Here is a 20,739-nt window from a genome sequence, read left to right as displayed (position 1 = left end):
ATCCTATCCAACAACATGATTCATAAAGTGCTTAAAAAACATCTAACGTTACTTCTCAGAAAGGTTGTACCTCAGCTTTCTTCATGGTATTTGTCATTTCTCTAAAAACAAAACAAAAAAAATAACAACAACAACAACAACTCAAAAACAAAAGCCCATGCTTACACAGAATGAATGTGATTGTCTTTCCAATTTCAAAAAAAAAAAAAAAGAAGCTGTGTTTTTGGTGGACAAACGGTACCATTAGGAAGGAGGTATCAACTATAGACAGCGTTTTACAAACGTGGTAGTTTACAACATCGATAAAGCAGCAAAGCGAACGAACGAGCATATGGAGCCACTTCACAAAAAACCACCGCTTCGGTTTACCGTACCACTGGGTCGTGCAAGACAAGGGAACAACAGCGCCTCTGAGGTTCAGCACCATGATGATATTCAAAATCATTTTCAAAAAAAAACCGGACAGGCCTCAAGGTCGCGTCTAACAGATCCCATATATTTGTTCCGGGTCAGGTGGACCATCGAATGATTCGCTCGTTCGGTGACAGGCCTGCAGAACGTTCCCGGAAGTTCTCGAGAAGTTCTTTTGGGCTGATAGAGAGGGTGAGGTGTTACGGAGTACTGACAGTTTTCGGTTGGAATGTTCTTTAGGGAGAGGCACTGCCACAACACCACGCTGAGTGGTCACTGGACCTTTTGGAAGGGGTGGTGAATATGCCAATCGCCGGGGTCGTACTCCTCTTCCGAAACCGCGGAGCATTTCTCAAATGTGTTTGTGGCCTGTTCAGGGATGAGAAAAGAGAAAAAAAAAAAAGGAAAGATGTTTGAGTCAACACTAAACACTGACAGACGTCGTTCCAGGTTATTCACATGGTGTCATCGTCACCACTGGCCTGCTAACATGTCCTTCTCATACTATACGCCGCTAACAGGCTAGAGAACGACTTAAGCTTTTAGCAAGTCAGCAGATGGAGCAGACCGGTGTGAAAACAAAAGAGAGAAGCAGCCAGAGCGAAAAACGCGGCAGTATGAGTGAGGGATGAATGCTGTGAGAGCGTCTTAGGAGGGAGAGAGAGAGAGAGAGAGAGAGACAAACAAGTCTCAAGTGGAATGAAAGCAATGAGAAGGAAACATGAGGGGGAGCGACAGAGCGTCGGAGCGGTTTTGAGAAGGCAGCGCGGAGATCTTGAGAACAGGTCCTTCGCTAATGTGTTACGAGTCTGTGGCTTCAGCCAAAAGCTGCGTGTGTCTGTGTCTGAGCGACATATCTGACGGCTAAACACTGGTCAACTTAGCGACTTAGCGATAGCTGCTAGAATTACTGGAGAGGAACCTTCAGGAGTCAAAAGTCTCAAGGCCAAAGATGCATTTCCTACTACCTTAACTTCAGTGACTTAAGTGTGTCAGGAAGCGGGCTACTGACTTTGTTTCAAGTGGTCTAATGGGTTTAAGTACCCTATTCTGAACTACTCAGGTGTGTTCTCTTACAGAAACTGCTTTTTGCAATGGATCTCAGTCAATATCCAAATACCACTTGAACCAATCAGAACCCAAATTGGACTGGAACACATGATACTTGAAGGTTTTCATTGGCCGATCTTCTGATTATATAAGTGAGTAAATGCATACATTCAAATGATCACATGCTTGACTGACTCGAGTTAAGCTTAACGTTGCGAAGTGAGCAGAGTGTGCATCTGATGGCAGTTATCTTAAGGATAATTAGAATATCCATGTGGTCTAATTTTGGATGCAAGGGTTCTTATGACAGTGTAGACTTCTGCGGTCCCTTCAAAGCAGAAAGACCTGTTCTGCTCTCATCTCCCAAATATTACACAGTCTACATTTATGTTACAGTAAAGTCAGGTTTCACTCACACTTGCACATTCACACTCTCAGATATACTTGAGGTTTATTGGTCAGTCAGACACACACAGACACACACACTCTAACTCACTCACACATGCACACACAATCTTACATGTCACTCTCTCAGTCTCTCACACACACACTCTATAATCTTATGTTCTTTCTCTCACACACATACATAACACACACACACACACCCAGACACAATGTGTGTGTGTGTGTGTGTGTGTGTCACTGTCCTTCTCTCACTCACACACATACACACGCATTCTATAATTTTACATTCTCTCGCTCTCTCTCTCTCGCTCTTTCTCTCACACACACACACACACACACACACACACACACACACACACATCTCTTCATACTCTCCATGTCACAACCACACACTGACCTGCGATGTACTTTGCTCCGATTAACATTAACATGCTACCAAGAATGTAAAATCCCAAGGGGACACTACTGAAGATACTAGTTTCCTCTGTAGGATGTCCAGACCCCAGCTCCCAATACACGCAGGACAGAGGAGAGAAAGAGAAGACAAATGAGGACCTACTGGTTGTGTACACACAGAACCTTATAATGGACTCATAAAAAGACATTGTGTCATCCACTTGCATTCTGATATCCACTGAGACATTAGCCCTAAAACGCTCTCTCATATTACTGATCACGTTTGGATTTATAGATACATTTTTCTTTATGCTTCTGTTACGTAAATAAAATCTCTTTGAATCTTAACAACACTGTATAATCAAACACATTAGTAAAACAAATAGCCAATACTTAGAAACGGATCTGATGCTGCCATTCACGTAGAGTATTTGCTCAAAATGGATTCACGGTCGTTTAATCACATATAATTTTATCAATTAGCAATTTGCATTTAGGAACAGCTGTAATAAATCACCTCTTAGATTCATACCTAATTGATGTAAAAAAAAAAATATATATATATATATATATTTTTTTTTTTTTTTAACCACAGACCATCAGGTCACGCTTTCGCCATGGTTTTGTCGAAAATGTAACTCAACAAGCCGAACCTGTAATTCCACCTTTTCACTCACAACAGGCAAGAGTAAAACCCCCTTTTTAGTTTTGACATTTCAGTAAAAAAAAGAAAAAAAGAAGTGATGCAATTTTACAGTGCTCTGCTCTAACTGACGGGAACATGTATTCAGCTGGAGAACTGTGTGGGGGGGGGTGGGGAGGAAAGAAGAAAAAAAGAGAGAGAGAGAGAAGCAGCGCTAACCGTTTCCATTGCAGATGGGTTCGGTGGTCTCCCAGTTCATGGCTCTCTGAACGGCTTTTTTCCACCGCGCGTAGCGGAACTCGCTCTCTGCAGTAAAGATCAGAGATAAAAGTCATAGCTCCGCCGTGTTCGGTTCGGGAAAAAAAAAAGCCCACGGAGGCACCAGAGCTCGAGCTAGAACAGGGCCCGGACATTGTGTTAAACAAAAAAAAAAAGACCCGTCCACGAAGATATGAATGACTCATTTGAGCTCTTAAACACGGCCCTCGGAGAGAGACAGATCGCTAGGTAACACAAGGTCAATGCTGCCCCAGTAATTATCCTGTACATTGGCTTTGATGAATAGACACCCTCTTCCCCCCCAGGTTAGTATTACGTTTTGTCATTTCATGCACTTCAGATGGCACTGGAAGGAAAGGTGCTTTAGAAAAAATATAAAATATAAAATACAGGAGGACTGGTCTGAAAGTTGCTTCATGAAAATAAACCATTATGAAAATAAACCGTTATGAAAATAAACGTAACAGAGTAAACAGTAAATGAGCAGATATGACGAGTTGGGATCAAAACTTCTCTCACCTTCTGGGTTGATCTGAGGCTCAAACTTTTCGGAGGTGACCTCTGTGAGGTCCTCGGGGTTCAGGCTCCAAACGCTGACCCCCTCGGCCGCGCCCGCTGCCATGGCGGCGCCGAGAGCCGTTGTCTCGGGCATGGACGGCTTCACTAAAGGACCGTCGTCAATACAACACACACACACACACACACGCACACACACGCACACACACGCACACGCACACACGCGCGCACACACGCACACACGCACACAGACACACAGACACACAGACACACTTAATGAAATCATTCACACGAACGCTGTTCTGCTTTAGAACATTGCCAACATTGTCATAACAATCAACTGCTTGATGTTGCGAGCCCAGTAACGCTCACATGTAATACCAGCCTCCAGTTCCAGTGACAGCGTGAGAAAAGAGTTTCCGAAGACTTACGGTGAGAGGAAAACCAGTGACAGAAACGTGGTCAGTGACTGATCAGAGATTTGGTAACGCATTAACTACTCAGAGTAAGTTAACTCAGAGTAAGTAGTAAACCTCCTAATAGAAGAGCCCTATGGCTTCATTCTCCTAACAGACTCTTCTATTAGGAGGTTTACTACTGACTGAGTTAACTAACTCTGAGTTTTCACTAAACCTGCTTTCTGGAATACCCCCCAGCTCTTGGCAACGTTATTGTTTTTGTCTGCGTCCCAACCATGTGATTGTTCTAGTAGTTTTACTATGTCGCTTAACACGTTGTTTAAAAAAAAAAAAATACAATCCATCTGAATGTGTTGATGAGGGACAGCTCTTACAGAAAGATATATTGTTTTGTGTGTTTATTGTTCTGTGTGTTTGTTTATTGATCTGTTTGTGTTGTGTGCCTTACCCACGGGGATGCACAGGATGTCGGCCTGGAGCTGCATGAGGAGGCGGTTGGAGGTCATGCCTCCGTCCACCTGCAGCTGGTTCAGGGGGATGCCGCTGTCTTGATTCATCGCGTCCAAGATCTGCGTGAACCCCGGCGAGACGTTTAATGAACGCGTTTTATCATTCCGTCAAATTACCATCCACTCCATCAATCACATCCACAAAAAAACACCCCGTCGCACGGTTACCCATCCGCCAAATATCTGCATATCAATTCAACATAGCAATCAATCCTTGTTTAAGCCCACTGCTGCTGGTCCGTTCATTATTCCACCAAACAAACTTATTCTATCCATTTATCAATGCTCTACCCACTCGGTAATCAGTCCTACACATACCTAAATCAATCAGTTTATCAGTCAACCAGAATCAATCATATCAATCTGTAAACCAGTTACTCAGTGTGTTTATAAACCAACTGACAGTTCAAATCACGCCATCCTTCCTAAAACACACTGAACCCACACACACACAAAAAAACTGACTTCTCTCTGTCCTATTAAAACAAACCCCAAAAGAAAACTGGTGGTGCTATCGTGAAAAAAAACAAAAAAAAAAAAACAAAAGCTAAATAAATTTGAGAAGAGCTGTTTGACATATTTTGAGTATTTGAGTGGTTTAGAGGAGGGTGTAGAGGTACCTCTCGTGTTTGAAAGCAAACAGCCTCCAGAGCGGCGAAGGCCAGGTGACTCCTGTTCGTGAACTGAGTCAAACCGCAGATGATTCTGTGGGAGAAACGACCAGAGAAACGATTCATCTTTCTGTCACGACGCCTCGCTGACGTGTCCCTTACTCGTTACGTTTTTTTCATGTTTGTTTCCCATGACGCACAACATAGACTTTACACGTTAGAACTACGGTCCTTGTTGATAGTTCAGTGCTACCGCTGTTAACGCAGTGACCGTTATTAAGAGGCATATTAGGAAAATAAAAGCAAAGATTTAACTAGCTTGGCAACAATGGTTGGGGGGGGGGGGGGGGGGGGGGGGATACCTTAGAGCTTACAGCTACACACATGAAATTCTCACTGATTAAATTAACCCATAGATTACATTAACCCACAGATTACACCGAAAACACATTTACTGTGAGCAATTATCAAGAATCTGTATTCACCAGGATAGATCCATTGCCCTATATTTACAGCTCTCAACGCAGAATCTCAAAAAAACCTTCCTTATATGGCAAAAGTCTCTTACCCTCTGGCGCTAGGCTCCCAGTAGGGGGCGTACAACCCAGAGAACGCCGGGACGAAATAGCAGCCGTACGATGTGCCGACGCCCGCGGCCAGTTTCTCTGAGGGGCAAACAGCACAAGGTCAGTGAACATCAGACAAGTTTTAGAACACAGAGAGGATTTTGACTCAGTTTTGGACGCGCGAACCGGAGATGCTAACCAAGTTCTGAAGAAGTCTGGATGATTCCAAGGTTATCCTTCAACCAGCGGACGACCGCTCCTGCTATGGCTACTGAACCCTGACAAACACAAATCAGCGTTGTCAGAATTAGCCCAGAAAGTCTGATGAAGATGACAGCTTTGGTAACGATTCATCAAAGCCGAAAGAGTTAGAATATTACAGATCAAACACGAGCAAAAACCCTACAAAAACTGAAAGTTCTGAAGACGCGAACCTTACAATTTCTGCAGGTCGAGTGTTTTATTATTAAGGTTCCTCATACTTGTCACATGACACATAATAAAACATAACCTTAATGAAAATGGTACCCGACGTTGACTGATCCGAAACGGCTTAAGAGGACACGAAGACTGGGGAAAAAAATGACCACGCTTACCTCCAGAGCGTAGCAGGGCGGCTTGTCTCTGCCCAGTTTGTACGCGACCGTGGTCAGGAGGCCGTGATCTGACATCACTGGCTACAGAGCGTCAGTGCAGGACACACAGAGAGAGAGAGAGAGAGAGAGAGAGAGAGAGAGAAGAAACATGCTTGAACATCATATAGGTAAATAAATTCATGACTTGGTTTAATTAGCAGAGTTGTGTAAAGGAGGGGTACCTTGCTTCCAGTGTTTCTAAGCAGGAAACAGCCGGTTCCATACCTGAAAAGAGACGAGTTGCGTAACGCGACTGACTGCTCACTGATGGAATTCTCATTGACTTTTCGAACATTCTGGATCCAATCAAGACAAAAGAAACTGACAGGCATGAACAGTAAAATCGCTATTTCAGACGGCGAGTGTTGTTTGGCAGGAGAGAAACTTTCCGATGTCTTATTGATGAATTAAATTAACTGTGTGCGTTCAGAACACAACTGACTGAACACGAGACCATTTTGACAATGCCTTACAACATACCAAAACACAAGGAGGTTTTAGAAACACACGATGACTGAGGACAATACACAACATTTTAGGGAGAAAAAAAACAAACAAACAAACAAACAAAAAAAAAGCAAAACAGAAGAGCTATTCTCACGTGTTTTTGGCTTGGCCATCCTGAAAGCACATCTGTCCTACCAGTGCTGCTGACTGATCTCCGAGACACTATAAAACATGCAGAGACACACACACACACACACACACACGCATACACCTTAATCCTCATGTATTCTATAACACCGGATGCTATTACTGTAGTCCATTAAAAGACACAATTATGAAAAAAACATGAAACATGAGAATCTGATCAAACTTACTCCTGATATGGGCACTCCAGTGAGAGAACCAGATTTCTGAAGGAGAAACATATACAACATATAACAGTTAGACATTCAAATCAATCAGCCTAATCCCAATCCCTCACTAGCATTCAAAATCCCCTGTATAATCCAGGCAATTAAAATCTCTGCAGTAAGGTTTACAAAGGTATCTAGATTATGTAGTGATATCTAATGGATGGTTTTTGCCTCTTTCAATCAGATTTCCAGAACATATCAGAGGTTTTGTTTTTTTTTTTTTTTTTGTTTCCATCTCATTTGTACAAATAAATGACAAATGTACAATAAATATGATGGTAACTTGTAAAAGAACCCCAAGAGATTACACCTTCACCCTGTTGTCAAACTTATCAACGACCATGTGAGAAGACGAGCGTGAAAACCTTACTTACAAAACGTCACAAAGCATCACAAAAGCAACCACCCCACACGCGGCAGAAGGAGTCAGCTAAAGCATAGCATAGTCTTTCTACCTCGCTCCCTGGGAGCAAACGTGAGAAGGAGGAGAAAAAACAGGAGAGAGGCGCAAACACGGAGAAGCTGGAGATCAGGCCACAGAGGCGCGCGCGTGCGCGGGTCGGTCAAGGACGCCCCGAGACCCACGAGGACGTTAGAGTCGCGTCCAACGGGACCGGGGGTTCCGAGGTCCACCCCTGACCGAGGTGAGAGTTTACGAGGAAGCTGGCGTGAAATGGGAGCGTGTGTGTTTACGCAGACAAAAAGGAACAGCCCGGGAAAATACATATCATAGATCACACGTGACAGACATTACAGGCTGCAGCCTGTACGGACAGATTTTGACCGTTTCCAAAAAAATAAAAACGAACAAACAAAAACAAAAGCAAAAAGGTGTTCCTTCCTGTGTAAAGGTAAGTCCAGTAAGTGGACAAGCGGCAGATCAAACCAGCAGCCACAGAAAGAAGGAAACTCAGAAACTTCATCCAGCACATTTCCAACAACAAAGGCTCTATCTGAGCTTTGAGCACGTGTGCGTCTTCGACCAAATACCGACAAACGTCGGTTTTATTTAAAAAAAAAAAAAAAAAAAAAAGTTCGTTTTGTGAATAGAACGCTTGCGCTTGAAGAAGAAGAAGAAGAAGAAGTCTCCTTAGAGGTATTGGAAATGCGCTGCTTGATGGGAACAGCGGGGGGGGGGGGGCAAGATGACAACCACAACGAAAATGACGGCGACGGCGAGGAGGAGTGAAAACCAGGACGGAGGCCTTACTTACCAGACTAGAACAAATTTTCTATCAGTCAGCCCAGAGAGCCGGGACAGGACGAAAAAGAGCAGAGTCGTGATAAAGAGAGGCAATCTCAGTTTGTCAGAAGAAAGGGGGGGGGGGCAAAAATTTTACGGCTTCAGAGCAAAATAAATAAATAAAATAAAGCATAACTGGAGGGGGAGGGGATCTGGCTGGGAACATGAGGAAAATTGCACAGAATTCCAGAGCTGGAAAGGCAGCAGAAGCAGATAAGAGGCCTGTACATAGGATTTACTCCGGAGAGAAAAGTTTCAAGATCATTTTCATTTATTCATTTTTTTTAGTGCTGAGTAACTGTTTTTTTTTTTTTTCACCCTCAGACAGAGACATAGGGTTGTGATTGTCAATAGCTTTGACGTTTGATGCTTCAGACGAATGTAACGCCTCTCTGACTAAAGCAGGGAGAGAGGCGAATGCGTTTTTCTTACCATCAGGCCGTAGATTTCTGAGGAACTCCTCACTTTTGGCAAAATCTCCATGGGAATATCGAAATACCTGGATGACACACACACGCACGGTATGGTGGCTTAACGTTTCTGTCCCTTCACCCACAACACCGCATCATCTCCATGTCAAACATGAAGTTAATTCTATTTTAATGTGTGTGTGTGTGTGTGTGTGTGTGTGGGTTGTGTGTGTGAAATATATGTGAGTGTGTATATGTGTGTGTGTGGGAGTGTACATGTATTTGAGTGTGTAAATGTGTGGATGTGTGGGTTGTGTGTGTGTGTGAAATATATGTGAGTGTGTATATGTGTGTGTGTGTGGGAGTGTATATGTATTTGAGTGTGTAAATGTGTGGATGTGCGTGTGTGTGTGTTTTTAGACGTACTTGCAGAGGTCAGGATCCCAGTCCATTGTGTGAATGTTGAAGAGCATTGTCCTGCTGGCATTAGTCACATCAGTACAGTGCACACCTCCTTTCTTCCCCCCAGTTAGACACTGAAAAGAAGAGAAGAGAAAAGAAAAGAAAAGGATTGAATGGGATTCCTGAAAAGCTGACTGGTTGTTTAAAATCGTCATAATCATCCTTATGAAATTGTTTTAGACACTCAATATTACCAACAACACCGAACTTTTTCTGACAAGAGCCAAACATATCTAGGTTCTAGTGTTTGTCTATGCGAATACAAACAAGTCTGTTATATATAAACATATATAAACAAGTCTGTTAAACTGTTATATTAATCCTTGGAGCCTGGGTTGTAAAATATTGCAGTACTTTAACTCTGGCGTCAGTTCATTTTTTAGACTGGGCTTTCCCATCCTCGTTCAGACTGGTCTTACCCAGATGAGCCAGGAGTCCACTGTGCCAAACATGGCCCTGTGGGACAACACAGCCTCATGCACCTCAGTCACATTATCCATCAGCCAACGCAGCTTCACCGCACTGAAATACGTACTGATGGGAAGGCCCGTCTTATGCTGCAATACAGAGAGAGAGAGAGAGAGACAGAGAGAGAGAGAGAGAGAAAGAGAGGAGAGAGAAAGAGAAAGAGAGAGCGAGAGCGAGAGAGAGGCAGAGAGAGACAGAAAGAGAGAGACACAGAAAGAGAGAGACAGAGAGAGGCAGAGAGAGACACGCAAAGACAGAAAGGGAGAGAGAGAAAGAGAGATTGGAACGAATTTCAAATGTCATGGCGGAGTCTAAACAGTTGAAAGAATGTGAAGTCCTCACAGTGAGACATGGGCTCGTTCTGCATCCGTCTGCCCATTAAGGTTAAACGGCTAAATAACAAAACACACACGGGGGGGAAAAAAGATAAAAATAAAAGTAACACTATGCATCTGACTATCTGTGTATGTAGACTAACACTATGGCAAACCCTTAGTGAAACAGAAAAAAGACAGTGAGAAAAGTGAGTGTCATTTTCTGCCACTTCTGCATCCTCTCTTCCATCAAAAGACGAGAAACAACGCCGTGATATTTATTCGTTAAATAACTTTGGCAGTAGGTGTTGTTATTTTTTAACAAGGGGGAAGGCCCAGCGGCCAACAGGGGAGATGGCCCGATGGTCACTGACACTACTCTATAGCGTATGTGGGGGGATGGCGGGTTAACAAGGGCGACGCATTTTGGTCATTTTGCTACCAAGGGGGATGGCATCCCCCCCCCCCCGACAGACAACTCTGATCTCACCTTCAGGTGGTTTTTGTTCCTTCCCGGCGTTTTGTTGATGAGTCGTTCCACGGTGGACTGTGTCCGCAAATCCAGCCACACTGCGAGAATTCAGCATGTGAGTTACTGTCATCATTTTCTGTACTGTACACGCTAAAGCGCCGAGCACAAATGTTTACGACGGTAAAGTGCCCGCACGCGTGAACATATATACGTAAAAACGGTCAGAGTCACTCAACATTCACGCGAAAATAAATAAAACGACGGTTTGTTTAGGTGCCAAATTGTCAAGCGGACCGTTCTGATCAAAACCAGGTGTGGGTTACCTCATATTCAAAACAACAACAAAAAAAACATCACTTACCAATAGCATTGTACAGAGGCTCTCCTGTTTCTTTATCCCAAACGAGCGTCGTCTCTCTCTGATTGGTCACGCCAATGGCTAGAAAGAGAGTCAAACCAAACATACAATGAGCAAAATTCAGTAACCACAAAAAAAAAAAAAAAACAGGGGTAAAAAGATAGTTTTTTTACGTGTTTTTTTTTTTTTTTTTAATGTGGGTAGCTTGGCGGTTGGGAACTCGACGTGCATCGCCGTGGATACCTTTGATGTTGGAGATGTCGATGTTGAGCTGGGTTAGTTTCTCGCAGGTTCTGTCCATGCATTCATACACGGACTGCAGAATTTCCTTAGGGTCCTCTTCCACCCAGCTAAGGAGAAGAACCGGTACAATATCACGGCTAACGCACTTCGCCCTGAACACTGGGTATCGTGGTAGTTTGGCCTGAACACTGAACCCATCTTGCGTAACAGCACGTTACCGATCTTATCAGCTGCTTTGTGCTGGAATCGCTTATCTTCATACATCGGTTCTTGTTGGTGGGCCTAATAGGGCATTATTGTTTAGCTATCAAACTGTAAGCACTTTTTACGTTTTATAAGTTCTTCTGAAGAAAAGTACCCGTTAACTGAGGATATGTATTTACATATAACACCACACACTCAAAGACAGGGACCAGCAGTCATACCACAACACGCCTGTGTCGCACTTAAATGAACCCTGTGACAGGGCAGTCCCTAGTTTATCGCTGTATAAAGCCGGTCATTTACCGTAGAGGTATGCGTGTCTGTTTCACAGCCCAGTTTCTACAATCAAAATGGAAAGTCCAGTTGAGCTGATCCAAAATGGCTATTACTGAAACGGCCGATTAGCCAACGCTTTCAACAAAGACAATCTTTGTCCTTCATGTTTCATAACTCTAATACTGATTCAAATGGTGAAGCCAATGGGGAAAATGTCAACTGTAAGGTTTCTTACAATAACTGAAATAGAACAGGAACAAACATACATTTAAAAAAAAAAAAAAAAAAAGAATAATTTTTCAACCGATAAGGTCTGCTCAGAGATCAAATCATTTGACAGTAGACCTGAGAGAGATGGAGGACATTATTTAGTTATGTGTTTGTTTTTGTTTTTTCTCTGGCAAATATGTCTGTTTGAATCTAAAAGTGTCCTGAGCAGATCCTGCATACAATTAGCAGGAACACACACACACACACACACACACAGGCGCACACACACAGGCACACACACACAGGCACACACACACAGGCACACACACACAGGCACACACACCACTCACCCCTCCTTAGGGAAACTCTGTTTGATCTCTACTTGATGGTGGCTGAGGAGCTCTGCAGTTCTGGCGTTGAAAACCTGTGGGCCACACACACACACACACACACACACACACACACACACACACACATTAATACCAGTCACTATGCAACAGCAAATGATATTTCATATGACATAACTTCTGACCTCATACACAAAGAAAACAGACAGAGCAGAAGGAAGGACAATGAAGAAAAGCGTGGACAGTGAGGGAACGCGTTGAAAACTGAACTGATTTTTAACGTCTCACTCTCATACAGATTCCTCTAGAGGACTGATTAAGATGGTCAAGTTTTTGGAGCAATTATGTAAACAATTATCTACTGGCTAATTATTTCCAGCTTGCAACACATCTGTGTCATGTCTCCTGTTTTTTTGTTTTTTTTTCTGTTTCACACGCTCACTCATTTACTAATTTATAGTCCTATTGATTCTAATGGTCCACGACCAAGCCTCTAGAAAAGAGCCTTTCAACCACTCTAAACAGCTGCTCAAAACAACTGTTCAAATGGCTGCACCTACACAGACAAAAATGGTAGCTGATTGGTCTCCCAGATGTCACGGTGCACGCTCCGCTAACAAAAGAACCTGTTGTTCAGCACTGGAGGACACAACCACACCTAAAAAGCAAGGGAGAAACCTTGCAGAAACCAACCAAAGAAACCGGTTCACTTTTCTAAATGAACGCGTTTGACCCTTTTGTTTATTTATTCTTTTTTTTTTTTTTGTCTGAAATTCGGGACTCTGAAACAAAGAAGTTTTTAAATTAATATATTTTTATATTTATGAATTATCCCATAAGCTTGTTCTGACCCAGTTAATCTGTGGGTTAAGCCACTCTCTAAACCAAACCATGCACAGAGTGTTCACACTGGAATTCAAAACAGACCACAATCTCAGACCAATGGCCTTTCGCTGTTTTATGGCCTTCCTCTGACACTGGGAAGCATCTAATTAAGACTCCCTAAGGATCCCTGTAATTAAGGCTTCTGTACTTTTACTTAGATAATACCCCGTTCACACCTCAAATTTTAAAGTGAACAGGTAAAAAAAAAAAATTCAATATAGCCCCAGTTCCTGACCAAAACATTTTTACCACAGCTATCGGAGTGCTGTTTCGATATGATGCCTGCACTCCCTTATTCACCGTTGACTAAACTGGACCAGAGCACATTTGCCTAACAGAAACCAGGGAGGGGACACATGCTGTCCACCTAAAAGCCCTCCTGGCTGTATCCAATGAGAATTCTTAAACACCACCCTTTCTACAAATGTTACTGGAGGGGGTGAAACCGGTCAAGACCTGTCCAATCTGGCCCCAGCTGGACCCTCTGAGGTGGCAACTGTCCTGAATGGTTGTGACCCTTTTCTTGAAAAGACAGAGAGAGAGAAAGAGAGAGAAAGATGCCTTGCTGTAGGGGGCCACAGCACACACACACACGAAGGGCTGAGGTTCCACATGTCCACCTCACATGCCAACACAACACTAACTCGTCTCAAACAATTAAACCGCTTAGTTTCTCACGGGCTCAAAACTTTTAAAGAGTCAATGGCTCTCTGAAACATTGTCTCACCAATGCGGGCTTGTCGAAAGAGAGTCAGTTATTGTAGCGTTTCGGGTGATTTTAACAACGACTGCATCGATTTCACTCTGTGCTGTAAACCCATTAAAACATCGAATGGCTTCAACCCAGTTTTCGACTGACTATTCAGTGTACGTCCCTAGGCTACCTGACAGCCGATTAAGCTTAATAATTAGTCTATATTTCATACATTTACCAAAAATGATACTATAGGAATGGAACAAAACATGCAATCTTTTCGAATATGGCGCGTTTAAAGTAATGGTAGCCTAACAACCAGCGAACTGAAGTCCGAGAGATAAGCGAAATCGTCTATAATACGAAGCGCTGACTGCTGGGGTCGCTGGTTAATTGGTCTTAGAGACAGACCTGTCATGCGAGAGAGGCTAATCTCTTATCAGGACCCTAATCACTATGCGTCAAAATCGCGTATCCCTCGGAGCAGAGGACCGAACTTCATTCAAACTTTAAAAGCCAAAAACCAATAGGTAGATCCTCTCTCTCGCTCGCTCTTTATGGATTAAGAGATACCAGTCAAGTCTTTTCTAACTGGCAAGGGCATGAAGGACTCTGAATCTCTGCTGCACGCCAGCGGAATGGAGAATTGATAGCTAGTTTGAGCACGTTGTGACTTACCAGAAAACGCGTCGAGCTTGTGCCCTGATCGATGGCGGCGACGAGGGGGCCCAGCATGATTCTGTTCGACGATGCGGCCATTGTACTGTTCATTTGGAGCTGTGACCTGCAGCCAGTGGTTTAAGACAGACCCGGGTACCCCCCCCTTGTCTAGCACGTCCCCCGGCACGGATTTTTGACACAACGCTTGCCAAAGCGCGTCCCGGGGTGATGACGTCGGGACACACACCCATATGTGGGAGGAGTTTGGCACGCAGCCTGGGAGGAAGAGTTTGCCAAAGCGGTGTTTTAGGATACATTTGACTGGATTTACCACTCTATTGGATTAAAATAAGGAAAGAAACACTAATTTATCTAGCTAACCCAATTCCTTTAAATACTACTTTGTAGCAATCCTTTAATCATTCCAACAATAAATAATTTGAGTTTGCGTTCGTGGAAGGCGAAGCAAACGATGCAGACCTGAACCTAAACAAACGTGTGAATTTTCTGAAACATGCGCTATTACCTAAAAACCGGAGAGCGCTAGTAACTTGTCAACAAATTAGGGAAAGCATATATGAACAATCAACAACAAACTTCATTAAACTGAATTTAATCAACCGAACAAATAAAACCAGTTTAATTACACATTACGTATAAATAACGTTACGTTATTTCTCATTTTATCCCAGTCCACAGTCTTGGCAGATCTTTGCGGTCCTTCCATATGTCCATATGAACAACTGTAAATTCAAAGCGCAGATTTTTGGCTAACGTTTGGTGAGTTCATATAATTCTTTTTACACCAAACCCGTGCCGTCCGTGCACGGCCAGTATTTTCAAACTGTATGTTCATTCCCATCTGAACGTTGTGCGTGCCTCCAGTTCACGCATGTTTTGCTGCTAACACTTCCAAATAGCCCCTTTGCCATCCAGTTGGTACATGATTATCGATTTATAAACTTGGCGAACCCCAGATACGCAAATAGGTTCGAATGAAAAAGCTCAAACAGCTGTTCTGTCGCTGGGCTTTAACTTACTTGAGGAGCTGACATAACAGTCCCCCATTGATGGTGTACTAAGTGCGCAGTGTAGTTCACAAATTGACCACTAGGTGGTGGTCACTGTACATAAGTGTATGAGCTACCAGTTTCATTCTCCATCTGGAAGCGGCAGATTTCTATTTGACCTGACAGCTGACAAATACTTAGCATACCCTCTTATGACAAAGTTTAACGGCACAGTTTAGCTTCACTGTGATTTCTGCTGTATAAATGCTAATGTGATGCTTTTCTCCCAGTAGACCTCTTGAATCTAATTGAAGCCATGTCAGAGAACAGTTTAACAAGACACAAAGTAACTTTATCACACAGTGAGGGATCCATGATGACACAAAAATTACAGGCACAAAGAAAAAGACAGCATGGCTTGTTCTCCACAAACCAAATGCATTGAATTAACAGATCACAACCTGAGTGGAAACACACACACACAAAAAAAAAAAACCCTGTGGAAATGTTTATACAACCATGCAGTACATATACGTACTTCATCTCCTACAGTCCATCTGAACTAAAGTGGATGAGAAATATTGCTCTCATCTGTCCCTGTTTTTGTGCGTCTCCGACTGCGATTAGTCGATTAGTCGGTCAGCAGCCCTCGGACGTTCTCATCGGCCGGGGGAGTCTTTGGCCACGCCCTCGTTCCTGGGTTGGTTGAGCAGTTCCTGGATTCTCTGAAGGTCGGCATTAGGGTCTCTGTCGGGTCCTGCGATGCTAATCTCACCAATCAGCTCATCCGTCAGCTGTAGTCGGGCGTTCCTACCAATCAGAAACAAGCAGTTGATCGACCCAAGCGTGACATGTGACAAGTCACATTTTTAAGTTGCCCCACTCGCCTACAGTTACACACCCCAGAGAACAATCAGTAAACGGTGAAGTAATCAGTAAATGAAGCGAGTGATAATTATATAGGTGGTGCTGAACAGGCACCATGAATCTGGAAGGCGTGGGAGGGACGTACCATTCTGCCACTTTAAGCTCATAGAGCTCCCTGCGTTCTCGCCTCCTCCTCTCACGCATGGTCTCTCCCGCCTGCTTCTGCAAGGCAATGATCAGAGCTCCAGCTGGCACCCTGCCAAACCATCATCATCATCATCATCATCATCATCATCACCATCATCATCATCATCATCATCATCACAATCTCCAGCTAGAGCCGCACCGCACCATTTGAGTTCACATCACATTTTTAAAGTTGTCACCAAAAAAGGGTAACATTAAGTGTCTCTCTCTCTCTTTCTCTCTCTCTCTTTTTCTCTCGATCAGATGACTCCACTGGCTGAAGTTTTGAGGTTATCTCTTGGCTCCTCTATGTTAGACCTCTTTCCATTTTTTTTTCCAGACTTACCCCAGAGCTGCTCCAATGAGTGTGCCTGCCACCAGCCCCCCCAAGCCCAAATTCAGCCTGAACAGGCCCCCAGTCACCGCTGTACAGATATACACACAAACACACACATACACACACGCCCATACACACACACACACATACACGCACACACATACACACACACACATATAAAAAGGTTAAACAAACCATGTAGCAGCAGCAGCAGTAGTATGGCAGTACATGCTGAATGGCTCTTTCTTATCCATAGTTCATTGTGTTACTACAGACGAGTGTGTGGAGAGCAGAGCTAATTGCAGACTGTGTAAAACACTTATTCTCACCTCCCGCGACAGCGAAATGACTCAGCGCGTTTTCATCGGTGTATACAGACAGTCCCGTACTCACAGTGCTGTCAGAGACAGAAAAGACAACCACAGAGGTCAGGAATGCACACGCCCACGCTCTGTACTCTAGAGGCTAAAGAGGACAGGAGACAGGACAAAAGAGGGCAGTACTGTACTGTAGCTCTCAGAGATAAAGCATGTGTTTTTGCGTGGAGCTCTTCATCTTAAGCACTCACTTGAAAACGGTGACAAACACCGCCACTCGCCAGCTCCACCTCCAGCCGTACCTCACGAACCCTCGGATGGCTGCGTTATGGGCCGAACGCTGGGGAGAGCAAATCGAAACGACACGCTAAGAGAAAACGCAGGTAACGCATGTGGGCTTTTGTTTATACGACCAGAGCGTTATCGCAGCGGGCCGCCGCGTCACGTCTAAAATAAAAGCCTTCCTCTCCTACCTTCCTGTGGCACAAACTGCTTCAAAACAGAAGCTTTCTGCTGTAGTCGTATAAAAGGGTCCCCACGTACTGACTCAGCCAAAGAGAACTTAACACGGAACTGTACAGTATTTCAGCGCATTGATTTTATTTCTATGTATTTCTCTAGTCAGAAAAGTGAGACACACCATTTGTTTAGGTCTGAGCTCACACAGTCACTCACACACACACACACACAAACACTCACACATACACACACACAAACACTTACCACTGCGTCCACCCGGCTCTGGTAGATCTCGGCCTGGCTGACCTGGATGTATCTCTGTCTGGCGTGTCGGGCGGCGGGCAAACCCCCGTAGAGTAAACCCGCGACAGCAGCTGTGAGCCCACTCTTCAGAATGTTCCTCAGCTCCTCTGGATAAACCTGCCTCTCTCTGCATACGGAGCATAGAGTTTCGTATGTAAATCACCTCCTCTGGATAAACCTGTCTCTCTCTGCATACGGAGCACAGAGTTTCGTATGTAAATCACCTCCTCTGGATAAACCTGCCTCTCTCTGCATACGGAGCACAGAGTTTCGTATGTAAATCACCTCCTCTGGATAAACCTGTCTCTCTCTGCATACGGAGCATAGAGTTTCATATGTAAATCACCTCCTCTGGATAAACCTGTCTCTCTCTGCATACGGAGCACAGAGTTTCGTATGTAAATCACCTCCTCTGGATAAACCTGCTGCTCTCTGCATACGGAGCATAGAGTTTCATATGTAAATCACCTCCTCTGGACACACCTGCCTCTGTCTGCATACGGAGCACAGAGTTTCATATGTAAATCACCTCCTCTAGATAAACCTGCCTCTCTCTGCATACACAGCCAATGCCAGAGATAATACTGGATTTTAGGCAAAAACCCTCGTTATGTATTCAGAAACCAGGGTGTGCAAGATGTAATTTAAACAGGACACATGGAAAAAAAGAAACACTGGTAATCTGATTCCCATATCTGCAGACAGGTGCACAGAACAGCATGTACTAAAGGCCTACATCCGATCTATATCCAGTCAAAGAACCTGCTCAAGATCTACACATAAGGTTGTCTCGAAGTGAATCAAAGCAATCACAATAGTTCTGTTTTTTTAACAAATCCAAAAGCCCTCATGGTCAGCTGAAAAATCAAATATGTAATAGTCAGTAAAAACTGACGGATGCTTTGACGGATCTGTTCAAACTCACCTAATGTCAAACACGTCTCTGAGGCGTTCCCAGCCTGTGTCTGGAAACTCGGGCTTGCCCCTGTTCTCAGGTAAAGGCACGGCGTGTGGTTGAGGAGGGACGCCGTCAGCCGCGTACACCCGCGGGAAGAACATAGAGGGAAGAGGAAGCCCGAAAAGACCCCTCAGTGGACTGACGTGAAGCCCTCTGAGAGAGGACGGCGAACTTGTCTCCCGACATGAGTGTGAGGGGGGAGGAGGAGACTGGGGAGGCATCGTGCTTCAGCAGAGTGTGATGATATCTGGGCAGAGAAAACGCAGCTATTTTAACACATACACAAGCATATAGGCCAATCTGAGAGATGTAATAATAAAGAAAAACACAGCATATGACATCCTCCAAAAAAAAAAAAATTAAACTATGGTTCCAGAAGGATCCATAAAACTGAAATGGCAAACCTGAGAATATACGTGACATGCAGATATTTTATCCTTAAAGACAACAATTCAGAAATGGCCTCTGACTGATCTGAAATCATGTGGTTGGCGGGCAGAGAGCCCTGTGAGCGAACTGGAACAATCTGCACAGAAACAGATCCGGGGTGAGACATTAGTCTTACTATTCCGCTGTGCGATTTAGTATGGTATGAGATAGGACTAAGTCCATTTTCACCGAGTGCCAACCTCTCGTGCGCTTACGTGGTGTCTACAGCATGAGCATTCGCGATGCGCCAGGTACAGTGTACATTAAATGAAAGATAGTACATAAACTGTCAATGTGTCATTTAATAATTGATCTAAGGTCAGTGCAAAACTTCCGACGGCTTAATGCCGCTTGTACAAGAAGCCGGTTAGCTGTCTGTCTTAAGTAAGCGCAGTACAGTGTTCACAAATTTGTGCTGTAAATCAGTTGGCTTCCACGTTCGAGCATTTATGAAAGCCTCAAGAACTTGGTCCTATTAAATACCTCTTCACACATTTTCAAACCAATCAGTAAAATCCTACTTAACAGTCAAACTGACATCTGACTTACCCACAGCCAGCCTATACTCCTTCACAAGCGTGGAGCAATGTCAACACGATTCGCTCCTGTTAGGGCACTCTACCTCCCCCTTCTGGTGGAGGACCACAAGTTAGTTACTCTATGTGAAGCCATCAAATACCGCAGAACAATTTCACGATCTTTGAATCATAAAGAGAAGACACTTCTTAAAAATCTTATTTATTGAACTCAAAGTCGTTGTCTTTTCCAGGTCACGAGATGAGCGGAATATCTTTTACAAAAATTATGGAAAACAGTTGTAAAAATGATTAAAAAAAACTGTCTTGGTGTACAACAAAGAAAAGCTGTCATTTCATTATTTGCTTTATAGGGTGAAATTGTGTGATTTTCCTCTATTTGGTCACCCATCTTAAATATCTGGACAAAACAAAAAACTCAGGGCACCACACAGAGTCAGTAATTACCACAACACAGGAATTAAAAAAAACAAACAAAAAAAAAACTAATTACATAGAAAATGGCCTCTTGCTGATCTACAGTTAGAATACTAGAACATATTCAACATTTCAGTGACAAAGCGCCAATGTGGCCCATGCACTGTCATACCAGTGGTAAAAAAATTTGGCTGTGAATGAATGTAAGTTTTGAATGGCATAAATGTTGAAAACAAGACACGGGTTAAATTTGGCATTTTGAGGTAGAGGGGCTGATTTTGGTTCGTACTATATCTTTTTTTTTTACTGCCAGAAAATACAAACAAACAATGAACTGAGTGCCACTTTGTAGGAGGAAGAACAAAGAAATTGAA

General features: G+C 43.6%; 2 protein-coding genes across 3 annotated transcripts; both read right to left on the bottom strand.

The window, feature by feature from the left end:
* Positions 1–14: 14 nt before the first annotated feature.
* Positions 15–14,670, bottom strand: LOC115816932 (glycerol kinase). Of its 2 annotated transcripts, XM_030780116.1 has the most exons (21): positions 14,565–14,670; positions 12,311–12,384; positions 11,271–11,377; positions 11,031–11,108; positions 10,688–10,767; positions 9,835–9,972; positions 9,380–9,489; positions 8,976–9,042; positions 8,515–8,532; positions 7,262–7,297; positions 7,042–7,109; positions 6,623–6,665; positions 6,402–6,482; positions 6,005–6,083; positions 5,808–5,904; positions 5,249–5,333; positions 4,568–4,688; positions 3,704–3,847; positions 3,125–3,211; positions 2,264–2,350; positions 15–780 (listed from the first exon to the last, which is right to left on the bottom strand). In XM_030780116.1, the coding sequence occupies exons 1-21, from the start codon at positions 14,655–14,657 to the stop codon at positions 764–766; spliced, it is 1,710 nt and encodes a 569-aa protein (XP_030635976.1). In that variant the 5' UTR covers positions 14,658–14,670; the 3' UTR covers positions 15–763. The 2 variants fall into 2 exon arrangements, with proteins under 2 accessions (XP_030635976.1, XP_030635974.1); XM_030780114.1 differs by lacking the exon at positions 8,515–8,532.
* Positions 14,671–16,172: 1,502 nt separating this feature from the next.
* Positions 16,173–19,208, bottom strand: LOC115817507 (complex I assembly factor TIMMDC1, mitochondrial-like). Its single transcript, XM_030780821.1, has 7 exons — positions 18,951–19,208; positions 17,987–18,152; positions 17,515–17,603; positions 17,276–17,343; positions 16,956–17,034; positions 16,569–16,679; positions 16,173–16,366 (listed from the first exon to the last, which is right to left on the bottom strand). Exons 1-7 carry the CDS (start codon positions 19,202–19,204, stop codon positions 16,216–16,218), a joined length of 918 nt encoding a protein of 305 aa, XP_030636681.1. The 5' UTR covers positions 19,205–19,208; the 3' UTR covers positions 16,173–16,215.
* Positions 19,209–20,739: the final 1,531 nt, after the last annotated feature.

Source organism: Chanos chanos, chromosome 7 (genome assembly GCF_902362185.1).
Source record: "Chanos chanos chromosome 7, fChaCha1.1, whole genome shotgun sequence".
In the NCBI taxonomy this organism is placed as follows: Eukaryota; Metazoa; Chordata; class Actinopteri; order Gonorynchiformes; family Chanidae; genus Chanos; species Chanos chanos.
The sequence above is the reverse complement of the archived record's forward strand: the minus strand, read 5'-3'. Positions and strand labels throughout refer to the sequence as shown.

Coding starts and splice junctions, on each gene's coding strand:
- LOC115817507 (XM_030780821.1), bottom strand. CDS start 19,204: ATGCCTCCCCAGTCTCCTCCTCCCCCCTCACACTCATGTCGGGAGACA. Junction 17,344..17,514: donor GTGTTTGTCACCGTTTTCAA/GTGAGTGCTTAA, acceptor TGTCTCTGACAG/CACTGTGAGTACGGGACTGT. Junction 16,367..16,568: donor GAGCTTAAAGTGGCAGAATG/GTACGTCCCTCC, acceptor TCTGATTGGTAG/GAACGCCCGACTACAGCTGA.
- LOC115816932 (XM_030780116.1), bottom strand. CDS start 14,657: ATGAACAGTACAATGGCCGCATCGTCGAACAGAATCATGCTGGGCCCC. Junction 7,110..7,261: donor CTGGAGTGCCCATATCAGGA/GTAAGTTTGATC, acceptor CATGTTTTATAG/TGTCTCGGAGATCAGTCAGC. Junction 6,483..6,622: donor TTAGAAACACTGGAAGCAAG/GTACCCCTCCTT, acceptor GACGCTCTGTAG/CCAGTGATGTCAGATCACGG.